This window comes from Neodiprion pinetum, chromosome 3 (genome assembly GCF_021155775.2).
Source record: "Neodiprion pinetum isolate iyNeoPine1 chromosome 3, iyNeoPine1.2, whole genome shotgun sequence".
Lineage (NCBI taxonomy): Eukaryota > Metazoa > Arthropoda > Insecta > Hymenoptera > Diprionidae > Neodiprion > Neodiprion pinetum.
Genome location: NC_060234.1, coordinates 35,029,576 through 35,048,695, shown reverse-complemented (window position 1 = coordinate 35,048,695; position 19,120 = coordinate 35,029,576). Strand labels below are relative to the sequence as shown.

At 38.2% G+C, this 19,120-nt stretch overlaps 1 protein-coding gene across 1 annotated transcript in view; it reads right to left on the bottom strand.

The window, feature by feature from the left end:
• LOC124214431 (uncharacterized) overlaps positions 1 to 19,120 on the bottom strand; it is a 93,652-nt gene that overhangs the window by 22,672 nt on the left and 51,860 nt on the right. The window contains exons 6-7 of the mRNA XM_069134393.1: positions 5,977 to 6,250; positions 408 to 576 (exon numbers count right to left, since the gene is read on the bottom strand). Coding sequence (XP_068990494.1) covers positions 408 to 576; positions 5,977 to 6,250 — 443 coding nt within the window. The remainder of the gene's footprint in view (positions 1 to 407; positions 577 to 5,976; positions 6,251 to 19,120) is intronic.

Genomic DNA, 19,120 nt, shown 5'->3' with positions numbered 1-19,120 from the left:
TACACTTCGTAGTTCGTTTTATTTCCTGCAATACCCACTCACGGATTCTAGTAACATGCAAAGTGTATACTTGAATAGCGTGAAGGTGATTCGAATTTTCTGAATTCTGATGAATCATTACCGCACGCTCCTTATTATTATCGTCGCGATTCGATGACCGATCGATGTAAGAAAATCTGAGAAAAAAAAGAAAAGTTACATGATCGCAGAAACGCGTATTCCTTATATCCTCAAGCAATCAATCCAACAGGCGATACTTTTCCCCATCTCAATTTGTCAGCATCGTTCCACGATGTGAATATAATTGAACGCATCGATTTCTACAATAATAACAGATGCAGACCGAAATATGAAATCTATGAAGTAAATCGGCGTATCATACGATCCTTAAGGGAAATAAAACTGACCTGTATGTGTCGGATGGCTGCGTGAAGGATGGACAAATTCGAAGACTTTTTCTCATCCTGGAAGGGCAGCTGCCCCTTGAGGAGTTCGAAGCACTCCTTGAGGTGCGCCCTGCGGTTTTTCTCCAACTTGTTGTGGACCTCCCTCGTCCCAGACCGGATCACACATGGCCTGTGGCAACAGGAAAGAATAATAAGCGTCTGCCACGTGGAACATCATTCAGCCATTGAATAACCGCCTACACGCTCGCAACCGCGATCGTAATATATATATACATCTACGTATAAATCAAGAAAGACAAAAAGATATAACGTATCGTTGCGTGATATGTGTGTAACGTATCACCGTGCATCGCTTGAAAGATCAGCGGCACGTGTATCGGGGTATTCAACGCGACGAACACAACGAGTAACAACCATCCAACGGTTGTATGCTTAAGTGCATACGTATACCTATATACAAGATTACACATCCTGTATATAATGCCGATGTATTAATTACCTCTGGTTTTGTCACATCAACACGCGAGGCGAGGTATTGCGAGTTTATTCACCTTTCCATATGTCGCATGACTGTACAGATTTTCAAATTTATTACAGCTTTGAGGAAAGAAGCAGAAAGAAGAAAAGGAAACGGAAAGAAAAATTGGGATCGCAAATTCCCACCCTCCTCGATTAACCAAACATAGCAAAGCTTCGAGTAAAGTGTTTGAAAGGTTTTTTGTTGTTTTTCTTTTTCCTCCTTCTTTTACACTCCCTCCGTAAAGTCGTAGTTCTTTTTACGAAATACTAAAACTGTTCAGGTTTGGAAATAAACTTATCTTGACGGCACGCAGGCAGAGTCAAATACCTCTCTCTCCCCTCTCCGGGAATCGGAAGGACGATTCGGTTGTTTATTTAATCGGACTAACCGAAAATAACAGACCGTCGAAAGTTTCCGCTACCCGATATTTATTACACCGTTACATATCTGTAGGGAATAGAATGCCAAGAGGCTACAGGACGAATTGTGGTCTCAATTAAATGCTTCACGTAGAGACGTACGCGCCGGTTAGGCATTACGCAATAACCGTAATTGAAGAGTCGAATTGAAATAAGGCGTACAATGCTCGACAGCGCGAAAAACGTACAGTGGGCAATTTGTAACATGTGCAACAGGCGTTTTTCGAGCACGATGTATACGTAAAGAGCTACCAATATACATATTGTATACTTTATGTCAATTTTCTCTCTTTTTTCCAACCATAATTCTCTCATCGCGTCGATCATTATTACGGTATATAGAAAGAAACGGGGGCAGACGTGAATAAACAAACCACTCACTGTTCAGCCGTGTTGAAGAAAAAAAGAGAGAATAAACGAAAAGGAGGAATAACAAGATAAAAAACACATGCAAAAAAAAATAAAAAATTTACTCCGATACCAAAGTCATACGCTCCGGCAACGTTCACCGTAATTTCGAGTACCGGTTAAAATTAATTCGATAACTTGTTGCAAAGACGAGAAAAATTTTTTTTTTGCCAAAAATAAAAAAAAGCATATGAAAAAAAATTCGACAAGATTTCGATGCTGGTGGTTGAAAAACGTTCGAGGTAAACGATTGAGACGCATATTTCACGCGTTTGATAACATAGTTTATTATATTACACGTAATATACATATGACTGTAGAAGCATTCGCACGACTTGTGCGACACCAAGCAGCTATTGAAATATTGTCTCTCGCTTGTCGGGACATTTAATTATGTATAATTATACCGATAAGACATACAATTTAACTCCTGCTCCTCCAACATTTATAATGAAACGACGAATCTTTATACTACGCGATTAAAATTTTTTAATTTAAATTTCTACGCTGGAAATTTTGCAGAGCGTCTCATTGTCTTACTTGTACAGCTTACGCTGTTGATCGAGCACTTTGTGCTCAAATATACGTATATGTATGTACTTCATACGCTCTACACGTGCCGAGAGTAAAACGAAGAGCACCGATGATGACCTGAACTTGGCGACCTCTCGTTATATTATCCAACATTTTATCAACTCGTCCACAGACAACGAGATGTATGTTTTATCTGTATGATATTAAATAAATATTTTTACTCCGATGTGAAAAAAAGTGTACGATTTAAATCTAGTGATAAAAGGGGAAAAAAGAAAAAAAGGAAACTGGATTATTGTCATAGAAAAACTGACATATATGAGAGAGAGAGAGAGAGAGAGAGAGAGAGAGAGAGAGAGAGAGAAAGGATGGAATGTAATTTAATTATCATCGTATCGAAATGAAAAGACGATTTCCTATCACCCGTGTGTTCAAAGACAATACATATAATTAATTAAAAATTGTACGACGATTCGAATCTTCCCTCAATAAAATGTGTCGTTCAAACGTGGAGGAATTAGCAAGCTGATCGAGCGACCGTACTTTACAATAATCGCCACGTGTGTAAAACACGTGCGCTCTGCAAATTGATGCTGTTATACATGTATATATATATACACACAGAGATATATCGGTGCGTGCACATTAATCTTTACGACGTATCGACCACTATAAGCCAAAGCTACGCGATCGTCACATGTGCTCGAGCACGATCAACAACATGCAGTAATTGCGGTGTGTTCGCCACGTTCAAAGTTTCGCATGCAGCCATTATTCATTCCGACCTCAAGATTATTCGGTCGAGGCTTTTCGACGGTGATTTCAGGTTTGCAGATTTCTTTTTCTTTTTTGTTTCTCCCCCTCCTTCAATTTATAACGCGGTGTCTCGTTTATATCGTACACTGATCTACATCGTGAATATTAACGCAATGAATTTAAATGTCCCAAGCCCACTGTCGCACGTTAATCAATTTAATATACATTTCAAGCGAATTAAGAAGTTCGTAATGAGAACAGCGTTACATCTCAAAGGTTGATTCGTGGATTACGCAATATTTTATTCCGGTAGCTCGAACAGCATTTTCAAGTAGCGTAGGTCAGGTCGGTCAGGTTTACGATACTTATGTACGTCTCTCGTGTTTGTAACACTTATCCCTTTAAGTCATAGTGGTAAGTATTCTTACCGCCTATTTTTATATCCATTTTTCGTATGTTTAGAGAACTTTGAAAACGTATTTCCTTGCGCGTTTTTGCTATTTCTGATAGTATACTAATAGGTTTTCAATACTCGAGAGTAATTATCGCGATATGATGTAAGTTATTATTGTTAGAAGCATCTTGATAGAAAAAAATCGTAATAATCGAAGGAATAATTCATTCCCGAAAAATTTACCATCCTACACATAACCATGTTTTACATAAATTATAAGTTTTTGGGGTCGCTGATTACTAATTTGAAGCCAGATTTTAAAAAATCAAGATGGTGGATCCTGCATGGCGGACTAAGACTTCAGATTCGATCGAATCCGGAGCAAAAATTCTGTCCAGGGGTTTTTGGGATCGCTGTTCTGAAAATTCAGCATGTCGAATCCAATCAACGACCCCATAACACGTGCATAAAGTTTTTTGACTGTATTCGATCAAATTTGAAATTTTCGTCCGCCATCCGCCATCTTCAATTTTTTAAATGTGATTTTAAATTTTTATCAGCGACCCCAAAAACTATGGAATACTATCTTGTTTTAAAAATTGACTCCGAACAATAATGTGTGACTCAAAAAGGTTATACCATAGACCTATCGAAGTAAATGGATAGCTTAATTGCACGATTATCGTAAAGAATTATTATCGAATTACCCGATCTCTTCAATCGTTAGAAAACATGGGGCAACTTGTAAAACCTGTTCAAATCTTGGAAATTGATTGTAATCAATTAATTAATAATTAATTATTACACAATTGAAACAGGTAACAATTAAAAAAGGTAATAAATAATTAAGAAAACTTGTCAATATTTCCATTTTTAAGTGATCATTCTTCTTGTGTAGCTAAAATTTCAGACGACAAAAAAATATATATATATATATAATCCCATGAACACAACATGTACATAAAAATATTGTAATAAGAGTTGCACAACGCAAACAGGCGTGAATTTTGATATCTTGAACATTACATCAAACGAGGAAGATAAGAAAATATAATCAATAAACTCTTGTGAAAAATTACTTTCGATAAGGTATAAGACAGACGAGTTAATAAAAATGTCAAATTCTATAATCTACAATGTCATTTCTCGCGAGTCTCAAAAAAATGCCATGTGATACGGTACGGGGTTTTGTTTTTCTTTTCTTATCGTATGCCAGGTGATGTCGGTAATCATACACGTCCCGATGCAATTATCCTGTTGAAAGTTCACTCGGTAAAGTACACTTCAAAGCAGCCAATTGAAAAATGTATATGATGCATTCTGAGTCTAATCACGGGGTCATCGACCTGATACCGCTGGATTTTGATATCCGATATTTTTTTTTTCCCCGTAAAATACGAATTTGAATATTTCGAAGTATTGGTTAAATTTTTTAGGGGTTGTACAAACTCAAAAATCATAAAATTGAGGGAAAACATGAAGAGCGAAATATTTAACGTCATGAAATTTTTTTTTACAGACGTCGCAGCTCGAAACAAATATTTTCGTGATAGTCCAAAAATGGGATACAAGGAATCGGTATTCTTGGGAGATATTTTTTTTTTCATTACCTATTAATTTTAAGCTTCATAAACTGTAAAAAATTTCACCAATATAAAATACTTTATATTTTTGGCTTGCGTGACCCCCAACAAATGAAACAGCAATTTTTAAAAATTTGAGATCACATCTCAGGCAAAAAAAAACTATACATAAAAAATATAAAAAAATAACGATTTGACTGGGAATCCCCCATATACATTCAATTTAATTAGAGTACAAAGTCTGCGCAGCCTGCTCAAAGAGACTCCCAAGTTGCGATAAATCGCGATTGGTTGATCGAGAAACACCGGCGTAAAGAAAACGAAAACAACATCCAACATATTCAAGAAGGCTCGTCATAAATTTGCAACAAAGTTCATAAGCGTGATACTGCTATAATTATAACTAGTCCCTCCTAGTTGTACCTACATGGCATCATCGACGTATAACAGATCATAAATAAATAATATCCAACAACGGGAATGAAAAGAGAAATACGAATATGCACAGACACGCACAAACCATATCCCCCCCCCCCCCAATGTTGTTATTGTTCTTTTCGTTTCTTCAATTACTCATCGTTTTATTAGGTACATAGATCGCGGTAAAATTTGAACCGAAATTCGACAATAAGCGACAATTCTTTGAAAAAACTTTTTTTCTCCAACTTGACGGGTACAACTATTTCATACTATCTCATATTGGCTACATATATACTCCGAGTGTATCGACGTTGTAGAGGAGTTTAAAAAATATCAAATAGATTTTTAAGCCACGCTATCGATAAGTGAAGGAAATTTCAATCAAGAAAGATTAGAAAATTACGGCTACGTACGCAAATTAAACAACCGCTCGATACCCGCTTCACACATACACGCCACTATACATAATACTGGGAATATTAGGATAATAATAATAAGAAAATAAAATAAGATTCTGATTGCGAACAGCACGTACCCGTTCCGGTGTCGTTTGCTATCGCTGCTGGCTTCCAAATCGACAACAAGTGGTGGGCCCCCGCCGTACGAGTGATTCGAATGATTCGAATTGTGATTATCTGTGTAATGATTATGGGAATTGTTGTGATTGTTGTGATGCTGTTGGGAGGTTTGGAGCGTCGTTAGATGTCCGGAGGTCGGCGGCGTCCCTCGGGAACTCGAGCCGACGGGACTGGCTCGTTGTATCCCGTAGTGGTTTCCGTTTGTTCTGCTGTTCTCCACCGGCTCCTCCTCTGCAACAGGATATGAAGGAAAAAGATGAATAAAAAAAAAATAAAATAAAATACCACCAATGAACTAATTCGTAGCAACGGTGTTTTGCAAGCTTTCAACAACGATGTGAAATAGCCCAATCATAAGTATACCGAGGAATGAATTAGGGTTCTTCTGCTGATTCTTTTTTGGCAACGATTACAGATACGTATAATAATAATAATAATAATAATAATAATAATAATAATAATAATAATGATGATGATGATGATGATGATGATGATGATGATGTCAATATTAACATCATTAATGATAGTAATGATAATAATAACAGCAGCAGCAGCAGGTCCGAGTCTTTACGTTCGGAAGACCGATTCTCAGCTGTTTCGGCCGCCAACGGATGAATTCCCGTACCGACTGAGGACAATTTGGCACCGGGCAGAATTTCATTCTAAGCAATTATCTTTCGATTCCAAAGATAGTCACCGCACCCGGATAGTCGAGACAACGAACTCTCGCACAGCTCACTGCTCTCGGCTCCATTCTGACCCGCTACCACGACGTTGCACAAATGCTTCTGTGAATGGCCAGAGAGACTCGTCTAAGATTAGCGTAATGTAGGGGTAGGTAATACACTTTTCAGCTCCACCGCCGCTCTGCGGCAATAAACTCGAAAGTAGGAACGAATTCGAACCAACTTGTTGTAAGTATAGGGTGAAAATCGGACAATTTTCGCGAACGAAACGTCGAATGACATTTGACACGCGTGTGTGAAGACGGAAAATGTGACATGTGTGAAATTTTCAAGTCTTCAAATCGTACTGCGAAAATATGAATTACATGCTTGTATTTTAGTATCGATCAGTCGGAGGGAAAGCCGTTTGCGTTTTCCGTTGGATATTCCAACTCGCTAGTCAGCTCGAATACATCGCTACGAGAAAACGCAGCACCGCACGCTTTGTCGTTTTCTTGATTCCTGTGCACCGTCCGCTTCTCTCGGGTTGTCCATAAATCACCGAGCACGTGTCTATGCACGTATAGGTATAACCGACTCATTCATGCACCAAGGAGAGTTGGCAGACCTGCCGCATTTCTGGTTGGCTTCCTAAATCTATTCTCGACTTGGATAATTAACGCACCGATATAAAACGACAAAGACGTAGTTTCTTCTTTATATATTCCTCATCGAATCGAGAACTTGTGAAATCCATTGTCTCGAATCAATGATCGCCGCGTCGTCTTGTAACGAGTGAAAATCACTCCTCACCACTTGCCGGGAGGAATTGAACAGAAGCTCCAAAAGCATGTTTCCATGCGATTGGCTTGTTTGTTTCTACTACAAGCATCATCTTGCGAGAGACGTTGACAAGACCATCTCAGCTGCTTATCGTTGGTTTAACTGATAATAGATCATTCGTTTTTCGTATGCTTATCTTCACAGCCGGTGATTTGTAACCTTATAAGAGAGACAGAGAGAGAAAGAGAGAGAGCGACGGTGTTCGAATAGAAACTGAATAAAAAAATATCACTTTATCACTACAATCTTGTATACATGTTACGCCCCAGAGGGTGTGGGCATCGCTTTTTTAACGCCAAGAGAAAAGTCTGACGATGAGGAAAGGTACGATAATTTTCAAGTTTTTCGCATCTTTCCGCATTGTTATTCGAACCGATCGCCGGTGTTGCATTGCGCAACAGATAACATGTCCGTATTTCTTTTTACCGTGAGAATGAGAACGAATTCATCCCCTCGTTACAAGAACCGACGATTCTACTCCTCTGTTTTGCCTTAATTGCAATATCCGGATCGCGCCCGAAGTTGACAACATTTCTTCCATTCATCGATAAAATTAACCGACGAAATTAGCCTCATTGTCTCGCTAGTACCGTAGGGACTTCGTAACTGGAGAGAAATTCTGGGGTTTCGCGATCGTGTTCTCGTTACGTACTTCCTGCACGCGGCACAGCGTAGAAGTAGAATGGAATTTATGTAACCCTAAATTTTACCCAGTCAATAACCATACATACCTAATTTCATTCGCCAAAATACAAAGGAGACTGTCTCGTGTCCATAGAATCGAATGTTACGCAGGAACCGGTAAATATATAGACTAAGGATACACGTGCCCGGCAACGTGAGGGAAACGGGTTAATTAATTCCAATCATCTCGCACAATTCGCACGATTCATTCGCAAACGACGTCCGATCCGTAAATAAATTTTCTACACAGCTACCCCGACTCGATGTTTTTTCTTCTTTTTTCCCCTTCGTGATATAGCATAACTGAATATCCCTTCTAATATTTTGTGACACAGCCGAGCACGTTAAGACAAAGAGTTTAACATCCTCGAAGAAGGAATTATTTTTACTTACAAGCAGTCGTTAAAGTTATCGTGAGAATAGAAAATTCGACGACTTGAATTGACCAGATACCTAATTTGTTTATTAATATTTAGAAAGCTTGTGTGTTTGTGCAAGTTATCCCAAGTTTTTGGTAACAGAAAATAATTACCGAAGACGCGTGTAACAACGAACCTACATGACATCGTATTACGTACCGAAATTACACCGAAAAAATAATCTCCCGCTAATTGGAGCACTTTGACTGAAAGACAAAAAGCTCTCGACCATTTGATCCAACCACCTCTTTCGTTAGGTTTGACAGCCAGTTTTCGGCGAACGAATCGACCTCAAGTTACACATCCCACGTGTAATGCACGGTTATACACGGTGAATGGACTTCGAGTGTAAACTTAGTCAATTAACCTTTAATTATCAGCTCGGCAGAGTTAATTGAACTATTACAGCTAATTAATTCGAGCTGTCATCGTCACAGGCCGCGGGACGTGATAAAGTCAAGTTTGAACCACTCAACCAAACGAACCTAAAGCACGATCCTCCCCCAGTTTACGAGTAAAAATTGAACTTGTCCGCGGATATTACTCGTTTCGTTCCACCATTCTCATACGTCGATTTCTTGTTACACGATTGAAGAATTGAGGAAGCGAATATGATAGTAAAGATTGCTCCGCGAAAATGTGTCAAGGTCATGCGTATAAGTGCAGACATCACTCGGCCACTTTACTTGGCGCAATGTCGGACCGACTCTCTGTAGCAGAAATTGTGCAACAAAACTCGGAGGGGGATTATAGCCTCGCATCAATGGCAAAATGCCCATTGCCTCGTTGACTCAGCTCGATGTTCTTCCTTCTCATTTTGATTCGCATCAATTATTCGAAACTCCCGACGTTTCATCGCACCGACACTCGGCCTTTGCGTTAACATGGATATTATTGTTCTTTTTCTTTTTTTTTTTTCTCTCTCGCACGCAATTACGTGAATTCGATGGAACCGTGAACCGGATTCTCTGTAAGTATCAACGACTGCGCCAGTAAACGATAACTTTCCGGTATCCAGTTGTAATAAACGATTCTGCAAAACTAACGACCGCTGGCAGAACAAGGATTTTCACAAAGTAGGACGTTCTTCCGGCGGTGTGTAAGGATAATTTTCTCGTAATCTTATTACTCGAATTCCGACAAAGTGATTTCCCAAAATTCAGGCAAGTGCAATTAGCTTCGATCGATGAAATCGTTCGCACCGAAGTAGTTACCAAGGTTTTTTAATACTTTATTACCGCATCGTACATACGTCTTCTTCTTTCTTTCGACCTTTTTCAACACTCAGTTTTCACCGGCTTGCACAACGAGTTTATTCCACTTGACTTATCAAGCCCAGCTCGTACAAGACCCAATGGATAATTAATCAATTCATAGCGATTCTCAAGGGTTGATTCTGTACATGCTACACGAGCAAAGTGGAAAGCTTCTTTCCACCAGCTTCTCTTACAGCTCGGTTCACCCGTAAGTGGATTCTTATACTGTCTAGACATTTGTTAGATGGAAAAATATAATCCGGCTATATAGAAAAACAACTTGCATGATATTATATACAGAAACGGTATAAAAATAAAGCAGTTACGCTTATCGAGGCTTGGTGAATTTCCCTCTCAAGCATTATTTCAGGATAAATCCCCTCAGTCGGATCATCGCGAATTTCCCAAAAGATCTTCAGTCTGTATTCCGTTAATAAAATGCTCGCTTATCGACGAGTCTTAGATCTAGCATATTTGAATATATGACATGTTTGCGGGACGCGTAACGTTCGGTTTTATACACCACTTGAACTGACTCATCGTCGGTTGGTAAATAAACACGGCGAAAGATGAAACGGGCAAACGCGTGTACCTATATTGCAAAATTAATACCGAATCAAGTGTGATCGAGTGTTATAATTATCATTTCGTGATGCCGTAACTCTTCCTCTCCGTATCACACGGACGTTGGCTTTACTTCGGTGACGAGTGGTTCAATTACCTCCTCCGACTCCCCCCCCCCCCCCCCCCCCCCCCCGCCCCTCCGTGTAAATTTAAAAATGGTGGTGAGCCTGACGCTGCACTTTCTTGCGAATTCGTTATATTCCAAAGCTACAGATCATGACCGAACGAAAATTATCAACTTTTCTCGTATCCTGCAATTAATTACGCAATCTGTAATTTGTTCAACAAACTTTTCAAAGTCGTATCACGTTATATCTACGCGAATTAACATTCGACAATTCTTCGCCTCTAATTGAAATGCTACCCATTATCCCTCGGTAAGAACAGATCACAGATATCAGGCTTCTGGGTTTTTGTGTGTGGATCTCTGTGACTCGTTAAAGTCATTCGGCATATTCAACGTATTCGAAACGAGTGACAGCAGCCAAGCGGCCAACTGGAGCGTGAATTATGATCTCTCGAATGCATCTCTATTCTTTACTACGAGAGCTCACCTCGACCGAAGCCGAAGTGAAGCTACTCGTCGAACGGACTCTGGTGACCTCAAGGAGAAAGGAAGAAAACTTCTCTTCTACGTAGAACGGAGCAAGAAGCCTTTCCCTGCTTTCCGCGCCACGCATCGCCACGTTGCCCAAGAATTTGCACCGCTTTAAATATAATTTATCGCTGCAGCAGGAATGCGATGCAATGCAGTGCAATGGAGGATAGAAATGAAAAATAGAATAAAAATACGCAGTCAAGAATTAACATCAAAGCCTTATTGTCAACTCTGCAGGTTCAAACATATTATTACCCATATTACAATAGTATACACGTAATTTCGACGTCATACTCAATGATTATCAATCTCGAATAAGGATTCATTATTGGTCGTGAAAAAAGAGCCATGAAACTCGTTACGTATATTCAAATCAAATCAAGGAAGATTTCCGGGTATATAGGCAATGCCGTTGACACGAATCGAATTATACACACACATACATGTACAATTGTCCACGAACGCGGTTGCTCGGTGAGTTTTTGGTGCGCAAGAACTCGACCAGGCTTTTATTCGTCCGAGATTCATAATCGTTAATCATTAATCAAGATCCGCGAGCTCCTCTATATCTGGGTGTCAAAGATCGTACGTCATTGTAATAAATTGAAAAGTGAGTGATCAAGAGGCTTGCTTCGATTTAGTACAAGACATCGAATTTATCGCTAGCTGTTATATTATGTGTGTGCGTATAAACTCTTGAATAAACAACGTTCAACGTCTTGTATAAGATTCGTAAATTATATAATCTAAATTCTGTCAGATTGCGAACCCTGTTTGTGCACGGTTTTAGTAATTTCCAATCATACAATTTCCAGTCTCAATAATAGTCTGCGGTCTAGTTAAAATTAAAATACGTAAATTGCAGCAGAAAAATAAGAAATCAATTTTTTTGTTTCGATACCTGCACGGTATGAGTTACTTTTCAACATCGTTTGTAACGTTTTCTATGATTTTTCCCAACATTATCTACGACAAATTGATTTTCTTTTTCTTTTTCGACCAGCTGTGCATCGTTCGTTGTCCGGAAGTGTAATTTAAATTTTTCTCACAACGTGAGAATTCGTGTCTAACAAAGATGAAAAGAAAGAGAACCCACATGTAACTATACGTCGAAATAAAAAAAAAGTGTCGTTAAAAGATTTTTGTACGTCGGCCAAAACTCATAAAAAAAAGCTATCAACTGACATGAAGAAAGAGAGTCGAGAACCATAAATTTAAATACCTTATTTATTAATATACCGACGATACATTATTTTACCGATCTATTTTCTTTTACATTTTTTTCTCTCCCTCAATATTATGCAATACTTTATACATATACCTACATGTATTATGTATAAGTGTATAACAGAAAAACGAGCGCATCACTATTTCCATCGAAAAATTTATCCTAGTATTTATACAGGTTTATAGGTGACACAAAATTTAAATATTTTAAGAAACTATACACCTACCACAACCATTATTCTGAATATCCACATCAACAAGCTGAGAACATATAATATTATACACGGTCTTGCGATGGGTGATAAAACTTTGCATTCACTTCGAAGCCATAACAAGTGCCGTTCCATAAATTTTTCTGTAATCTAAAAAACTGCAAGGTTGGAATTTGAAATGTGAAAGCCTGAATTGAAGTCGAGAGAAAGAGTGAGGAATTTACCAAGGTTATTGCACTTATTTCATTCGGAGATAAAACAAATAAAAGATATTCCCAATCGAAAGTGTCGGAAATTTGATGAGTTTTGTAAACTGTACATGGAGGAATAAATTTCTGTATCCCGTATGGGGGAATTATGCTGCACTAGATCAGTCGTATGTTTGAACACGTGAACCCCAGTGACGATGCAACAACGATACGGATATTGATGCAGATGGAAAATCAGGCTACGTACAAAAAATTTTACGATAATTCTATAACACGCCTCGCCAAGCAGTCAAATTTTGATATGAAAAAATTCGTGAAATTGAAATTATTTTCCAGAAAACTGTTTATATTATTTTCAAACTATATATTATAAAAAAGATTCTCCTATTCTGTGAGAACATTAATGCTCTGCAATAAGAATCTCGTGTAAAATTTTCCTAAATCTAATATTTATCCCGATTTCAAACAGTCAGCATTTTTCGCTAATAACGTGATAAATATAAGATTTACGAAAATTTTACAACAGATACTTTTTGCAGAGCATTAAATTTCCTACAGAATAGCCGAAGACAATTTTTTTATAATACATAATTTCAAAGTGGCGAACAGTTTTTTTTTTTTTCAATATTCAGATTCATGAATTTTCCGTATAAAAATTCGACTGCTTTGCGAGGCGTGTTACAGTTATGGAAAATTTTTTGATTTAACCTGAATTTTTTCTAAACAATGTGATTGTTTTTTGGGGAATGAGCGCAAAGAAATTCCGACATGACCCAAATAAGAACCAGCCCAATATGCATTGCTTGACATAAAATCAGTATAAAACCTGCATTCGTCTATATTGTTGCAAGTCTACAATTTTCACTCCGTTCTAATCGTGTACGCGTAATACTTACGAACAGCTCGCTGATAGCCCCAACTACTTATATTATTACAGTTGAGGTGAGTTGAAGTGGAATTTTGAAAATTGAAAGAAATAAAAATGCTATAATTTTGAAATACAGATAGGTTGAATTTGAGAGAAAGAAAAATGCACCGTAAAATCTTAGCTGTTATAAGTAACGAACATGCGAGTGTTATTATTATACCCTCTCCAGATTTCTAATCTGCATCAATCTCACCTTGACAACCGAGTGGTAAAAGTTGTAATTGTTTCTCGAATTAGTGAAAGAGAATAATGAAAAATAAAAATCAACTTGATTAAAATAATAATATACTAGATTAAAAAGTTGCTAAAGCGCACACACAAACACACGTACACATAAATATAATGTATAAAACACTTGAAAATTACGATATTAAAGAGTTTTTCAGCTTCTATGATATCATGAGTTGTAGATAACAATTGTTAATCGGTTGCTGGCTATACTCATTGCCAGATATAACAAGCGTTGAATGTTATACGATAATATAGCGAGAACAACATTTCGTGCAATGATTCTAAGAAAGGATAAGGGGGAAAAAAAAATATATATAAATAAATAAAAAAAAAAGCGAAAGAAATGAAACTACAATTTACCCTGCGGTTTGTGTTCGTATAAAAAGTATCTCGACTTTGTGAAATTAAAGTTCGTAACGTTAGATTAATGCATCGATGCGTCATCGGGAAAAAAAAAATCGTTATCTCAGGCTTTTCGATTAGTCCAAAAATTTCATAAGCCGAGATTAAACAGAATGCTCGCATTTGGCAAACTAAATCCCATCAAAATCGTTCCGACGCTAAAAACCACTGATAATTTTTCTGTCAATGTTCCGTTAAGTTAACCATGAAAATTTACGTATAATATCATCCATTAGGAACAATCAACGAGGTTTGATTAGAATACACGACGCGTTGAGGGAAGGAGGCGTTACAAGTCGGCGTGCGAGACAGACACGCGTGTCGGGCAAGAAGGGGCGGGGGAGGGGGGGGGGGGGGGCGAAATGATTCGAGTGGGAGGAGGGGGGCACACTGGTGGAACCCTGACCCAAAAATAGCGACCTCCGCAAGTTTCGGCAGCCTCCAAAGCTACAGCCGACCAGCGGACGATGACGCGTTACCTGCAAGGCATCGATATGCTTTTTCCATTTTTTTTTTTTTTTTTTTCTTTCTTTCTTTTTTTCCCCCTTTATATTACCCGACACAGGCCCGAGGTTTAAATCGAGGTTATTACAGAGGGTGGTCGTAAAAAAAATGCGGTTTCGAACTCCCCGAGTTCACCGTCGCGGGTTTTTCTTACCTTGATAATTATGTAAGGTGCAATAATTGTTGCAGTAAAAATTGTATTTTTATCAGAGGTTGGAGAGAGAAAAACGAAAGCCCTTCAAATTTTTACTCTACGAAAAAAGACGAGTTAAAATTAACGAAAAAAAGAAAACCTCATCAACCCTTATAAATCGTTATTTTCATGCATATTTGTATGCATGTGAAAGAGTACGGTTACGGATTCGTGGGAAATTATATTCGCGTAATATAACCACGCACGACGATGGGATGGATAGAAATGTTCGATACTTGAACCTCGAATAGTTTAGCGTAGAAGATTGAAAGGATTGGAAAACCAGCTGAATTCCAATCCCCGTCTTCCGACGTCCGCCATCTTTTATTATTATCTGGAGAAATTCGTATATTCTAAAACCACTAGAGTTTCAAGTCTAGGTACACACGACGTAACCTGCTCAACGATCAAAGGCAATGCGACACGATAGAACGACGCGATTGGTAGCAGCTGTTGAACTCTCGAATTACAATCCTGGAACATCCAAGTCAAAGGCCACGAGGGAAGAATGCAAAAAAAACTAAATAAGTAAATAAATAAATAAACAAAGAAGTAAAGTTTGGAAAAAGCATGACGAAAGCAACGAAATAAAATAAAAAAAAATAAAAAATAAGACAGGAGAAGAACAAAAAGTGAATTAGATGGAACAAAAATCACGCGAGCATAAAGTACCAAATACAGATGCACGTATTCTGTGCGTGTAAATACAGATATCGAGAGTCTGAAGGAGCGAGAAGAAGAGGAGGAAGAAAAAGAAGAAGAAGACGAAGAAGAATACGTAATGGGAAGAAAAAACGCGGCGGGCAACTGTTATCGGATTTAAGAATCATAGCGATCATGGACGGCGAGGTGAGGAGAGAAGTATTTAAATTTAAAAGTCACTCGACCGGACATTCGTCACACGATAAATCGAGGCACGATTTCCTAGAGCTTATAAATTCTCGCAATCTGATCCCTCCGCGTGCAGGTTGTTATTACGGTTGTTGGTGCCCCGAAACTCTTGTTAGAAATATTTGGAGGCGATATATGTATATAATACGTACGTACAATAATACGTAGGTACAACACGGAGGTGGCTGATGGTTTTCAAAATCGCCTTTCTCCTTCTTCTCTGCTTCCGTCTCCTTCTACTTCGCTGCTGCAGGCTGGCATTGACCGGATTATAAAACGCGATGCCTTAATTCAGATAACGTGATTTAGAGAAGAGGGAGTTTTCTTTTTTTTTTTTTAAATTAACTTTTCGCACGTCTATCGACGAGTAGTAATAATAAAAATTTTAATCAATTTCATAAATGCGTAATATTATACGCGTATTTATGTCTTCAACGAGATGATAAAAATATTTCGATTAGATTTTGAGAACGAAAAATGTACAGCAATGTCTTATTTCCATGAACGTTGTGTAACAAAAGTGTACCCCCGTCTCGTTTTAACTCTGGCAAATATGTTATCTTATGCACGAAACGATACGGATATAATACCGTCGAGATGTTAATGACCTTCGATCAGTGTGCGAGGTTTCGTTTGAAATCGCTAAAGATCGAAGCAAGACCCGTAGGTATATGTAAAAATCACGTGGACGGATTACATTATACAATCTGTACTTCAAGCTCAACTTTAGAGTCAGGTTGAGATCCGGGTTTGAGCGTTCATGATCGGTTACAAAGATCAATACTTATTGTTCATTTAATTACCATACGTATACCATTAGTTATTCGTTAATAAAGTTCATCTATCTAATTCACTCAACGTGGGTTGTAATAATTTTTCTATTACCACCAGCGGTTCTTTCTCATCGTACTTTGAAACGGCGACTAGATATTTCTATTCGTACAGTTTCGTTACGACTTGGGTTTAATTTAAAGATTGAAAGAAACGGTTACAGCAAACTCACAATTTTAACAAGAAATGCAGTTTCAATTCCTCCAGATATTCATCTGGATACTTTCGTACAAGTGAATACCTCCGAGAGAACATATTACTCGAGGGTCAGAGCCTCCCCTCCCGACTAACAATAATATTCAACAAAGTTGAACAAACAAAAATAAATATTACACGAAAAATCCAGCAAAGAGAGAAGCGCAAGAGCTGGAAATAACATAACGAGCTTATCAACTATTGAATAAAGTGTACGGATTACACCAAGAAACGTGAGATATAGATTTGTCAACGAATATGTACAAGCTAAAGAGAAAATTCGATCTGAAAGACGGCAAATTATTATGCAAAAATAGTTTCGACGTGGAATTTTGAGAAACAGGATTACCCCTGACGGAAAGAATACGTTGCGAATGAAATACGTACGCTTGTTTGCGAGGTGTGAATTTCGATGACTCGTGTGTTGATAGGGAAAAAAAGAAAAAGAAGAAGAAACGTTCGGTTATCTTTTCTCTTCGTCTCCTATCCTCTCCTATCCTCACAGAGTCGTTCGTTCGCAAACGACGAACCGCGCACGTTTCTTAAATTAGTTTTGTTTTGCTGCCGTCCCAGGATATTTTCGGGTTGAAGCATTTACGAGATGCTAGGGGTTATTTCAGCCCAAGTTTATCCTGCACGAGTTTCTTCGGCATGTGTGTAATGTGTAACTCTGATCAAAACGCGCGAGCGACGACGATCTCTGGCCGTGTACATTATTATAGATGGAACCCGCTTGTAATCACATACGAGGCTCGGAATGCGGTGAGAATGAAATGTAGCAGAAGAGGAAAAAAGAAAATCATATTTTCGCCCGCAAACTCGAGACACGTGGCGCGTTGCCGAAATATCATAAGCACATTTACCCCGACTATCAATGTCCCCGTTTAACTACCCCCTAAATCAAGCTTACATACAAAACGAATTGCCCGACGTTCGAAATTCTCTCTCACTTCTGTTAATTTTCACGTCACGCTTTCCGCTCTGATGAACAAAATATACCCAACGTCCAATTAAATACAAACCGTCGTAACACGCGTTATACTACGCGCCGTTCCCGAATTTCATATTTTCGAAACATCATCACTCTCTACAATAAATTTCTAAATATTATTCAACATATAAAACAGTATTGAAACATTATTTTCTCACCATGCTAAAAACTATTTATAAAAACCCCCACTTTGTAAAATTTGACAAAATTCAGACAAATCTTTTAAAACGTAACAAAATTTTTGAAATTATAATATTCTTCTGAATATACATTTTTCGGACCATATTGTAATGAGCTTTTATGTTCACTCTTACGTCAAAAATGCAATCCAATAATAATGAAATCTCCATCTTCTCGCAGGTGTCAAAAATTTTGTTACATTTGCCAAATTTTAGCTGAATTTTGTCAGATTTTAGAAAGTCGGGTTTTATTTTGCAGTTTTTCAATCATACTTCAGATACGCTGGTTTGAAAGATTGTGGTAAAAAAAAAAAAAAAAAATTCAATCGCGTTTTTCGTCACGTACATCCACAAAAAATGATAAATCTTTCGATCCGAGAGGTCGACGTGGAATCTTGATCGAGATATCACGGAATACCCCCTACGTACAGATGACAGGAAAATTGTTTCGTTAACTACCGACCGGTGATTTGCAACGACTGACATGCACGTGCAATTCGCGTTAGCTTATTGAAACGCAAGCGCTGCCGCATCTTGGCACGAACAAGGACGGCAAGTCTGGCCACGTGTGCACAACGCAGCACCGACTGACTGATGTGTGTATTACACACGAGAGCTGCACGCTATCTACCTAACCAGTACATTATGCACACGATGGCCACGTGCTCGACGATTGTTATCCTCATCAGCCATCGGGATTCGCGTCAATCTATGCGTTATATATGTATATATATTAGGGTGGTCCTTGTTTAGGGTGTTGACGAATTTTTACCGCCCCATCACTGAAATCAATTTCAAATCATTTAAAAAGAGTCGCCAAATTTTTTCAGATTCTTACAGCAATTCTGAGACAGCCCGCATTGTGATCGAAGTTTCTTACGGAAGTGACGTGAGAAAAACTTTTTTTCCCACTATATATTTTATCGTGCAAGTAATAATGTTCCAAAAAACCTGTAACTGCGAGGTTTTAGTCGGCATTAGTGATACTGTATGAAAAAAATAATACACATAGACGAATT